General features: G+C 36.6%; 1 protein-coding gene across 4 annotated transcripts; it reads left to right on the forward strand.

The window, feature by feature from the left end:
- The first annotated feature begins 790 nt into the window (after positions 1-790).
- Positions 791-11,758, forward strand: tdrkh (tudor and KH domain containing). Of its 4 annotated transcripts, none has more exons than XM_058794402.1 (15): positions 791-933; positions 3,630-3,787; positions 3,921-4,012; positions 5,323-5,515; positions 5,638-5,777; positions 5,882-6,188; positions 6,879-7,045; positions 7,134-7,309; positions 7,466-7,530; positions 7,621-7,772; positions 8,401-8,514; positions 8,604-8,658; positions 9,256-10,275; positions 10,994-11,080; positions 11,205-11,758. In XM_058794402.1, exons 2-14 carry the CDS (start codon positions 3,661-3,663, stop codon positions 11,047-11,049), a joined length of 2,664 nt encoding a protein of 887 aa, XP_058650385.1. In that variant the 5' UTR covers positions 791-933; positions 3,630-3,660; the 3' UTR covers positions 11,050-11,080; positions 11,205-11,758. The 4 variants fall into 4 exon arrangements, with proteins under 4 accessions (XP_058650385.1, XP_058650384.1, XP_058650383.1 ...); XM_058794401.1 differs by having other exon boundaries at positions 800-954; XM_058794400.1 differs by lacking the exon at positions 791-933 and adding an exon at positions 2,078-2,991.
- Positions 11,759-11,879: the final 121 nt, after the last annotated feature.

An 11,879-nucleotide genomic window follows, 5' to 3' on the forward strand; every position in this document is an offset into this window, starting at 1 on the left:
ATTCAACTGTCCAAATAATTTCATTCATTCTTCCAAAGTCTGCAGTTTTACATACTGCAATATTTAAAGAAATAGTTTACACAAAAATGATAATTTGCCAAAAATGTACTCTTGGAAAATCGAAGATATAAATGAATTTGTTGCTTCATTAGATCAGACTTGAGGAAATTTAGCGTTACATCATTTTTTCACCAATGGATCATCTAAAGTGAATGGGTGCCGTCAGAATGAGAGTTTGAACAGCTGATAAAAATATCACAATAATTCATACATAATCCACACGTCTTAAGTAAACGTCTTTTGAAATGAAAAGCTGCATGTTTGTAATAAACAAATCCATTATTAAGGCATTTTAACACTAAAATACCAAAATACAAGTCCACAGTAATCCACAATAATACGCCTTCCAGAAATATGGGCAAAACTAATATGCTTTAATATATTATATGCTATAATAATATATATTCAGATATTTTATATTTCACATTCTGTTACTGTAACAACTGGAAAAGTCGTTAGTGATGAAATATTGACTGAAGTTTTATTATTCAGATTTTCAAAGACTTTTGCCATTTTAAAGTTTTATTTTATTCGTTATTTACTTATTCTATTTTAAACGCATAAAAATCACATTCCGTTATTATTATTATGCCTCATTTAAGGTTGCCACATCAAGGTTGTTAGAAATTATTACGCCCACTCTGTGTTGCTATAATCGTCCATTAGGGGGCGTGCCACAACATCAGAGGTTGTGATTGGATCTAGTGGTTGACAAGCGGGATCTTGGCCAATCATAGTTGAAAGGTTAACTGTGCGTACTGCGTACTCCAGAATGAAGCACGGCAGCGCCGGTGGATCAGCAGCAGCAGCACGCTGAAGGGTGTCATAAGATCATTTGAAGGACTCGCTACGTGGGTTTCTTCACATTTTATGGTACATTACCACATTTTAGAGGTAAATATATCGGAATATCTGTTTTAGTGCTTTATCTGGTTCTGGTTTGTGCATTAAGCGTCCGAGGAAGATGCCATTTGAAAACCCAAACGACCTGCTGTATATGATGTTGCAAAGGCATGACCCAGCCAAACAAACCTGTGTCAGACATAGGCTTTTAAAACAGTTATAGCTTCAAAACGCGGGATTGAATGTTTGAAAACGCGAGAGATGCACCGCACCCTGTGTGACTTGACATCCATCACGCGCTAACAGACGCTGCATTAATAATTGCACACGCATATTCACGTGCATGATCTTAATGCACAACAGGTCCTGTTTTTATGTGCATGTATCTGATAAGGGTACAGTGATACAAACTACAGCTTCAATGAGCAAAAGAAAAACCAGCAATGTTATCAGATGCACGTGAATGCCGTCCTGTTATTTGCACATGCTAAAATCTTAGTGAGGTTTGCAGAAAGAATACAGTAAAGTGAAGCAGACCTACCTTCAGATAAAGTCTGGTTTAGCCTAACGTTACATCTATGGCTAGTGACCCTACTGACTCCACCCAAATCTGAGTTTTACATATTTGCTGAGAGATAATCTAACTCTTATGTGAACGACTTTATAATAACAGGTAGAGCAAGAAGTTATTTTTTAGTTCAAGAAGCTTTTAAAATATAATTCTTTAATATGGCTATCAACACTTTTGGTTGTTCTGCCACATGTGCAGCAGATGTGCATCTTTGGTTGCATACAGTGTTATTTTAGTATTGTTTATATAATATAGCATTCATTAATATTTTAAATTAACTTTTATTTTATATTTTCAGTTTGCATTTTAGGTTTCAATCAATGTTTCCATATTTTTTTCTTCTTCAGATTTTATTCATTCTTCAGTTTAGTTTAAATTGAACTGAACTAATTTATGAATCTCTAAATTTAAAAAAAGGAAAAATGGCTTCTCAAACTGCAATATTAGAACTGTTGATTTGGCTTCAATTGAAATGTGAAATGACCATCAATATTCATTTTCTTTTTTTGTATTTTAAGTGGTGTATGTGCTTGTTAGGGTTATTTATTAGGTACCCCAATTAGGGTTGCAGAATTCCAGGAATTTTCAAGACTGGAAACTTTCCATGGGAATTAACGGGAATTAATGGGAATAAACTGGAAATTTGCTAAATTGCAGGAACTGGGAACTTAAATTTAGTTGAGAACAAAAACTTGCAGCATAATCTTGGTTAAAACAACCAGATTTAATGCAATTTGTTTAATTTCTACTCTACACATTGCTCAATCGCACACAGCACACTGCTTACTGCGGGGCTATCGAGGCCACGCCCCCTACATGCATTGTGCTTATCTACCATTACATGCACAGATAATTTCTTAAATCCTGCACACAAAATATCAAAATGTCCATCTTGGTAAGTATTCATATAAATTACATGAATATTACAAAAAATGTTTAAAACTTCCTTGTGCTGTGTGTAATATACTCTGCAACTAAATTAGGCTGTACCATAGTAAAAACAAATACACTGACTGAACAAACATTTAGGTGAGATAATAATAAAACAAAAGTCTAAAAATGACCCTCCCCCCACACAATCCTCTCTAGTCACCTAAGAGGGGGATTCCCCTCCCATTTTCTCTGAAGCCGCACTTTCTGCATTTGAGCCCAAAGACTACATCTAAGTTTTTATATTCTAAATATATTTGATCTATGGGATTCCAAAGTTTTTCCAAAAAGTTTTCCAAAGTTCCCCACACGAAGTTCCCATGGAAAGTTTCCGGAAAACTTCTGGAAATTTACCGGAAATTTTCCGCCCCTTTGCAACCCTAACCCCAATTGAGGAGCTCCTGACATGCTAAAAGGAATCGGGATGGTGCCTTCAGCTGGTGTTTATATTTAATTTCTATTTCACTCTTTTGCCTGTTCCTCCTGCTGAAGAGAGGCAGCACAAGAGGTTTGAGGTCCAAGATGGATGTGGACATCCCTAAACCCCGTGTGTTTCTGAGCTACAGCCCCACTGCCCTGTTTTCACAGTGAGAATCATTCTGCATGGTGTTGCTCCTGTGTGTGTCTGCAAGATGGACGCCCACCGCTTTATGCATCAATACTGCACTGAAGCTCTGCTTTATCCTTCAGCTGATGCAGTTTTGCAGAAATACCTCATGCAAATGAGGTTTCATTGGGTCAGGGAGATTAGAAGACAAAATGTGTCATTATTGCAGCTTTGTCCAGTCCCCTGCTTTGCTGTGTGCTTGAACTTTAAAATCTAATTTAATAAAACAAAGACTGTGTTGTTAATTGTCGTGTTTGAAAGATCTAATGTGTTCCAGAAAGGTTTCCACAGCCTTTAATGTCCTAAATCCAATTATAGAGTCTCAGTGTTTGTTAAATGTGATCTTTGTTCTCCTTACTGAGCCAGCTGTGTAACAAATATTAGGCTAACAATAACTAATCTCATAAATGAGTGCTCAAATTGTAACTTTTGATTAGAGTTCTGGGATTGAAAAACAACCAGAAGACCCAAAACCCAAAAGTCTTTGCCGTTGTCATCAACCATTCATTCGTGTTGCATGGCGCTGCTAAGAAAGCCCATGTAAAATCGTACATGGTGCGGACTGAAGTTCAGGTGTTGCTATGTTCATGGACCTTACAGCTCGTTCTGCGTCTCTAGGTGGAGTTTACCAGTCGGTCCAACCCAAGTGATGGCCGCGGTGAAAGATGGTCCGTGGAAGAGCCTGAGCTCTGGGAAGAAAGTAGCTTTGGCTGCCGGCCTTTCTGTGGGGGCCACGGTGGGATACCTTGTTTACCGTCACATTCGAAGCAGCAGTGGTAAGTTGTAAACTCTAGCAAGATTTTTTTTTTTTTCATGTTCTGAACAATTACTATGTGCTGACATACGTTTGTAAGTATAAAAATGATAGTATGGTGCTGATATTCTTTATTGCATTATTTGATTCTGTAGTGCAATGCCAAAACAACGAGGAGTCCCGAATATCTGTTCCCCTTGATGTGTACCGATCTATTGCAAGATATCAGAGCACCTTTCTAGACATAGTGAGTGTTTGTTCTGTCTTTTTGTATGGAACTAGAAGTATATGCAATAGACTGTTCAAAAGTTTGGGGCCTGTAGGATTTTTAAAATATTTTTGCAAGAATCTCTTAGGCTCACCAAAGCTGTGTTTATTTAATCAATAGTTATATTGGGAAATTATTAGTTTAAGAGAGCTTTCTTTTTAAATATATTTTAAAATATAACGTATTATTGTGATAATAAAGCTGAATTCTCAGCAGCTAGTAATCATTCTAATATACTGATTTGGTGTGGTTATTTATTTGGAAACTGCTATTTTTTCAGTTTTCCTTGATGAAGAGAAAGTTCAGAAGAAAAGCATTTATTTAAAGTGCACCTATTATGCCTTTTCGAATATTACCTTTAATGCGGTGTGTCATGTAGCTGTATCTGCAAAGTTGTGAAGCCGACAGTGCACGATAAATAGTTATTGTCTATCAAAAAAAAAGTCAGCTCGCAATCGCCTAAACGAGTCGTCAGGAATTCGAATCTTATTCTGTTATGGCTGTACGTCACAAAGTAACACATTTGCGTAATGTCCGCCCATGGGCTGTCATTCACGCTGTACGCGGTAGACCAATCACAAAGGACTGCGCCATCTGACCAATCACAGCAGTGAGGGCTCACGGAAAGGAGGGGTTTAGAGAGACTGATTCTTCGAACTGCTTTGCACGAGTCGTTTACGAATAATTTAGAAATGAGGCAAAATTAAATCAATTTTTTGAGAAAACTAAAGTGTTTTTTGACCTTGCATGCATGTAAACCTGTTTTAGGAGACTCATAAGACAATATTAGCAACCTTAAAAATGGCATAATAGGGGCACTTTAAAATATAGTTTTTTTGTTACGTTATGAATGTCTCGCTGTCAATTTTGATAAATTTAATGGGTTCTTGCTGAATAAAAGTAATAATTTCTTTTGAAAAATCGTATTGATCCCAAACCTTTGAACAAAGTGTGTAAATGTGTATACTATGAGTATGTCCCTCATTTGTTGATTCAGATCTACTGATATGAATATTAAGTATTTTATGTTTTAATTTATTTTATCTTAAATTGTTATATTTTAAATGTAAATATTTAAAATAGAATTTGCTAATTTTAAGTGATTTCAAAGGCTGTAAATCAACAAAGTATTGGAAAAGCATTGAAGGTACTGTACGAGATATATTAGGATATTTTCTTTTTGAGAGAAATAATCTCTGTAAAATCTGATTACAAAACAGCAAAAAATATTTGATGAAAAAGGTAAACAATTTGTATCATGCGGTTCTCTAACTCTTATGTTTGTGTAGGTGAATCAGAAGTCTGGTGCCCAGATAAATGTGCTGCCAAACACTGAAGAGCAGAGCCTGGTGAATTTTCTGATCCAGGGCTCACCGGAGCAGATTCTTGTGGCGCAGTGCGCTCTTGAGAAACTGGCCACCGACTGTGAGGTCATCACCGATGTCATAGACGTGCCTCAGACGGCATTTGGACGAATTATAGGTTGGCATATAGTTTACTTTAAGTAAAAGTGCCTATTGTTGTATTTTTAGAGCATTTGTGCTTCGCTTCATTCTGTCCGCATATAATCTTGTGTAAAACGTTTGAGATGTTGTTTGCTTCAGGTCGTGGTGGTGAGACTTTGAAGTTCATAAACAGAGTCTCGGGGGCCAGGGTGAACTGCTCCAAAGATCGTGGACGCAGCTTGGAGGAGAAGGGCAAGATCACAATTACCGGCACACGCAAGGAGATTCAAAGTGCAAAGGTGAGATTTTAGCATACGTGTGGTTTAGAAAAAGTTTCACAGGTTTTACGCGCACATGTAGTGAGTCAGACCCAGTGTTTGATTGATTTTTTTTTTCCTCACAGGAGATGATCATGGAGAAGGTCATAGAGAATGAAACTGTACGAAAGCGAATAAGTCAGGCTTCTGCCCTGCGTCAGAAGAGGAAACCGCCGGAAACAGAGCAGTTAAACAAGGCCCAAGGACTGGAGAATGAATTATTAAAGCTTAATGGAAAAGATTTACCTTCCCCAGTGACTGAGCTTAAACAAGAGGGGCCTGTTACGGTCAACGGCTTTACAGACAACAGTGAAACTGCTGAAAACTCCCTTAAATCAGAGGAGGAGGAGATTCTCTCTCCAGTATCGCCTTTGGAGATCTCCAAATTTGAAAGTAAGATTCACAAGGCCAGTGAATTAGAGAAATTGCCAAAAATGATTTCTGTCATCATTTACTCCCAGTTAGTATCATTGAGATACTATTGTAGTTATTATTAGAATTTTAAGTTGTTTTATCTTTTTCTGTTAAAAAGTTAATCATTTTTGGTGAACCTTTTCTTATACATTATTTTTATTTATTTTTTCTGTTTTCATTTTAATTTTAAAAATGCAATTTACCAAGGAATATAGCCAAATGATTGATCAAAATTAAAATTAAAAGTTTTGAAAGAGAATCTTTTGAGGGGTCGATATGATTTTTTTCTGACAAAATAAAAGCTTGATGGCTTAAAGTTTGAAAATTAAGTTTTGTGATTTTACAGTATTTTTTTGAAGGCAATTTATTTTTATTTTACAGTATAAAATTAGTATTACTATTAGTACTATATCAGTATATTACTATATTAATAATAATATTCATATTAATATATAGTCACAATATGATTTTTGGGGGATCAAATTGTGCAGCCCTACAAACCTGGAGCTTTGTTTTTCCCATAATTTTAAACTGCAGAATTTCAGAATTTTTATTTGAAAAATTGCAGTTATAATTTCTCTACCCCCTAAATTGTTCAGCCCCACTGAGGAATCATATTTAGACTCCTATAGAAGACCAAATAACTAATAATTAGTCTTTTCTCACCAGTTCCTAGTCCAGACCTGAGCTTCCAGCCCGATGAGCATCTGGAGGTGTATGTGTCTGCCTCTGAGAGTCCTCAACACTTTTGGATCCAGATTCTGGGGGTCCGATCCCTACAGCTGGATAAACTGACGGCCGAAATGAGCCGTTTCTACAACAGTGATACCTCACAAGTATGTTTGCTTGACCCCACTTGACGTAGGATCCATGACCCTGATATTCCTGAGTGAATTCTACTATATTCTTCTTCTCCTACCACAGGAGCACAGAGTGGAGACCATTATTGTTGGAGATATAGTGGCTGCTCCATACAGGGACCATGGCACGTGGAATCGTGCTCGAGTGTTGGGAATTCTGGGCTCTGGCCTGGTGGATTTGTATTATGTGGACTTTGGGGACAACGGGGAGCTTCCACGGGAATATTTACGAAGCATGAGGTAAATAAGAGATGGAGAATGCAGAAATCAGCTATTTATATGCTTACTGGGCTCTTGATTATTGTGTTTTCCCTTCTATGAATAAACGCAGATGCATTTTGGGAGTGGTGTGTATACAGTACTCTTTCTGATGGTATATTATTTTGTTGTGTTTAGAAGTGACTTCCTGAGCCTGCCCTTTCAAGCCATTGAGTGCAGCCTAGCAGGGGTTCGTCCTGCAGGTAAAGAGTGATGTTCGGGTGTTTTTCAGTGAAATTTAAGTGTTGTCCACAGAATAAAGTAAAAAGTTATCTTGTGGTACTTTGTTTCAGGAGATGTTTGGACTGAGGCAGCCCTGGATGACTTTGAGCGCATGACATACTGTGCTGAATGGAAACCTTTACTGGCCAAATTGTACAGTTATTCTCATTCTGAGATCTCATCCTGGCCCAGCGTCAAACTCTATGACAACAGCCAGGGAAAGGTTAGAGGTCATCATCACAACCCAGTTTAATGAATTTCACAGTTGTGATATAAATTCTGATGTTGACAGGCACTTCAAACTGGAATATTTTATATTATAATACAGGGGTGCCCAAACTCAAATGTTTTTATTTTTTATTTTTTATTAATTGTAAATATATTTAAATAATTATTTCACCTTCAATTTATTTGCCAAATCAACAATTTTATTTCAATATATATATATATATATATATTAGTTTTTCCATCTATTTTTTTATTAATTTGGAATAATTATTTTTAAATTATGATTGGTATTATTCTTGAATCATTTTAAATGAAAACTATTAAATGAAAAATATATTTTTATGATAACAAAACTGTTCTGAAACCTCCTTAAACTTAATCTACACATTAATGTGCTCTTCAGCAGAATTTTAGCACGATTACTACCACCTAGCAATGATGTAAGAACCACTCTGAATCTACAGTCTATCACCGATCCAAATCACCTTAAAAATACTGAGCGACACTGACATTGTAGTGGCGAGGTTGGCATTGACGGGTACCACTCATTTCCTTCTGAAATTGTGAAAGTTTGTTTTATCGTCTTTGTTTTAATCCTCTGTGGTCTGTCATCTCTGTCTCAGGCTCTGGACCTCGGTAAAGAGTTGATTGGTCTCGGTCATGCTGTGAGCTGTGAGGATGAAGGGATTGGGTTGAGGGGAGACTGGGATGAGTCCAGATCACTGCAGAAGATGCTGGTAAGATGCATATGGGTTGTGTTTACTGTATATTGTAGGTGGAAGCAGCACCTACAATAGCAGATAATCATTGTTTACATTTTTTGCAGGACGACATGACCGGAGCGACATCAGAACTCAGTATGTCCTGCATCAGTTTGTCAGGTACGTTTTCTCAGGGTGGTTCCTCAGAAATGAATTAAGGCACTGCAAGTTCCATGGGCAGCTTCATTGTTCATGCAATTTATAATTTTTTAAATTCTGCATGCATCAGTACATGCTTGCATTCTGCTGCACACACTACTGTTCAAAACCTTGGGGTTATGAGAGTTTTTTTTTTGTTGTTTTTTTAAATTACATTTTATTTAGCAAGTGACAAAAAAAGAAAAATACATTTTATATTGTTACAAAATATTTGTTTTTCAAATAAATGCAGTCCTTTTGAACTTTGTTCATCAAAGAATCTTGGAAAAAAAACATCACAGTTTTCAAGATTTATAAGAGAGGTTTCTTGAGCACCAAATCAGCATATTAGAATGATTGACACTTAAGAATGGAGCAATGGCTGCTGAAATTTCAGCTTTGCCATTAAAAAAAATAAATTACACTTCACAATATTATAAAATTATTTTTAAATTGTAATAATTTTTTACAATATATGAATGTTTTACTGTGTTGTTTTTTTTACTGTATTTTTTCTTCTTCTTTCAAATACGTTAAAAAGTCTTCCCAACCCCAAACGTTTGAAAAGTAGTATTTCAGTTCAGCAGAGTTTAACCAGTCCTCGGGGTGACGAATTCGAAGTTTCAGAATATCCATGGGTATGCAAGCAGCTGGAATGGTCTTCATCTCTCACAAGCTCTTTGGAGATGGAGCGAGCCGACGTGGACCAGAGCCTGTGTTTTGGACTCATGTCTTCCTCTTCATTGATCCACTCCACTCCATCTCAGAACCTGAGTGATCTCGTCAGCCAAATACTCGAGTCGTCTTCCTCTGCGCTAGACCCACCAGTCCAGTTGAATAACTTAACCCCTGCATCACCATTACACGAGCCATCAGTGCAGGACATCTCCTCTTCGTTTACATCTCCATCCCGTGTGGAGGCTGTGACATCAACGCTGGATTCCTTTACTCTTAGCGATGACGTTTTTCTTGGGACTCACTGTTACTGCAGGAAGAATATGATGGCATCATCTGCATCTGAACAGACGGGCTCATCTTGTACGGTGGACAGTTTCAGTGAAAATACTGAGAGCAGCAACAGCAGTGACGGCATCAGAGGAGTGTGGTATTACCTCACTTCCTCTAGGGACTCATCTGAATTGTCTCTCAGCACCACCATGCCTCAGTCGTCCACTGCGTCTTCATCGTATTTGACAGAATCTTGTGACGAGACCACTGCTTCTTCAGGCTCTGTGATTGAGCTGAGTTCAGATACATCCAGGAGCGCTGAAGATGCTGGAATGCCACTCAGACCAGCTAATCAGACTCATCCACACGCAAATCCAGAGGTCAGCACGTTGAGTGACAGTAGCAGCTGTGAAAGCCACTTAAGTAACACTTCTGAAGAGTATAAACATGAGTCCTTAACAGAGGGAAATTTAGATGAACCACACCCACCAAAAAGTGATGTGAAATGCCAGAAGTCAAGTTTGAGTGAAGAAATGCTACATAATGAAGCAGGAAGTGCAACTGAAGAAAGAGGAAAAGATCTTCAGGAACTAAAGAACATGGATTTCAAAACTGAAAAAGGCAACAGTGGTGAAGACAATTCAACAAGAGGTGTAACTTATATATATATATACTGTAACTTAACGACACACTGGATCACTGTGGGATGTGACTGGTTTTCACTGAAGGGCTTTTATACACCTTGCTGCAACTTTATACTTTATACACGTGGGTTTGAGCTTCAATGGGAGAGATGCTTACCTTTTTATTACTGGTGCTCATTTAAGGTGAAGGGTTTTCAAAAAATGTAACTCAAAATATCAAAGTTATTAATAGTTAGTAAAGTAAATTATTAATATAATTATTCCCCAAAATTCTGGAACCTTTTAACTATTTAAATTAGACAAGCTTCACACATTCACGTCTAAAAACTGCTGTCATTTTGTTTATAGTTCACTTCCTCTGATCTTTGAATTTGCTTTAAATTCAAATTCATTTTAAATTGCATTTTTCTTTATGAAAGATTGTATACAAAAAAAATTATTAGTAGTAGTGTTTGCAGTATATAGTTAAAATAATATTATTGTAAATTAGCTTTAATTGTTATATTTTCAAGTTTCATTCGTTTCAAAATTCTCATTTTTATATTTGATCTAATATTTAAATTTTAATAGTATTAATTTTAGTGAACAATTATTTTTATTAGATTGCAGAATGCAGGAGGAAAAAAAAATTGGCCAGCACCTTTACATTTTGTTTCCTGTCCTTTCTATGATGTGTATATATAAGTTCTGCCCTGTTTTATTCTTTTTTTCTTGTCATTTTTCAGAAGTTGCCTCTATTTCTGGAAGTGTGGATGACACTATTGATGAGGAATTCAACTGACAAAAGACCAAAGACATATGCCTTGATATTGGTAAGCAAACATCAGTATAATCTCATATTATATATTGTTTGGATGCTCCTGTATACAGTGTCCCATTTAAGACCATATGATTGATTTAATGATGTCTCTCCCTGTATTCTCCTCTCCTCCCTAGAGACCAGTTGTTATCCTAATTTAGCATTCTGCACATGCTTCCTGTCTCTGAGAAAGAGCCTTACTTGACTACCCCACCTGCTCAGACTGCCTGTATTTACTGCATAAGTTCTCTCATATAAGGAAATGGTTTCCACAGTTTATATCTTGTCTAAACTTTTTGGGACATCTGGAAGACATTTGATGGTTCATTTTTTTTTTTACTGTTTGCACTTGTGTTCATCTTATTTATGTATAATAGGTTACGTCAGTCATTCTTTGCATTTCATTGATCGTCTGAAGAACAGATGAAAGACAGTTGAAGAGCAGAGCTCAGGGAACTCATGATTGAGTTTGTTAGGAACCTCATTATTGTTGCAGTGTAGCACCAAAGTTCCTTTGATTTGTTTTTGTCAGTGATATGATGGTTCAGTTTATGTTGACGGGTCATTTTTTTTGTACTGTTTGAACTGTTTCTCATTTTCTGTCAAAAAATATTTGTTGTGAATTGAGGTTTATTACACTGAATGCTGCAGTATGTATATACAATCAAATAAAGAGTATTATTATACCCCATTTTTAGTTTGATTTATTAAATTTTTTATTTTTTTGAGCGAGCTGAGTGAGCACAGTCCAACGATGGTTTTTGGATCATTGTTCTGTGGATGTAATGGATGTAATTTTTTTTTTAAACAAA

The sequence above is a fragment of the Onychostoma macrolepis genome, chromosome 12, assembly GCF_012432095.1.
Source record: "Onychostoma macrolepis isolate SWU-2019 chromosome 12, ASM1243209v1, whole genome shotgun sequence".
In the NCBI taxonomy this organism is placed as follows: domain Eukaryota; kingdom Metazoa; phylum Chordata; class Actinopteri; order Cypriniformes; family Cyprinidae; genus Onychostoma; species Onychostoma macrolepis.

Coding starts and splice junctions, on each gene's coding strand:
- tdrkh (XM_058794400.1), top strand. CDS start 2,927: ATGGATGTGGACATCCCTAAACCCCGTGTGTTTCTGAGCTACAGCCCC. Junction 3,788..3,920: donor TCACATTCGAAGCAGCAGTG/GTAAGTTGTAAA, acceptor TTGATTCTGTAG/TGCAATGCCAAAACAACGAG. Junction 5,778..5,881: donor AGGAGATTCAAAGTGCAAAG/GTGAGATTTTAG, acceptor TTTTCCTCACAG/GAGATGATCATGGAGAAGGT.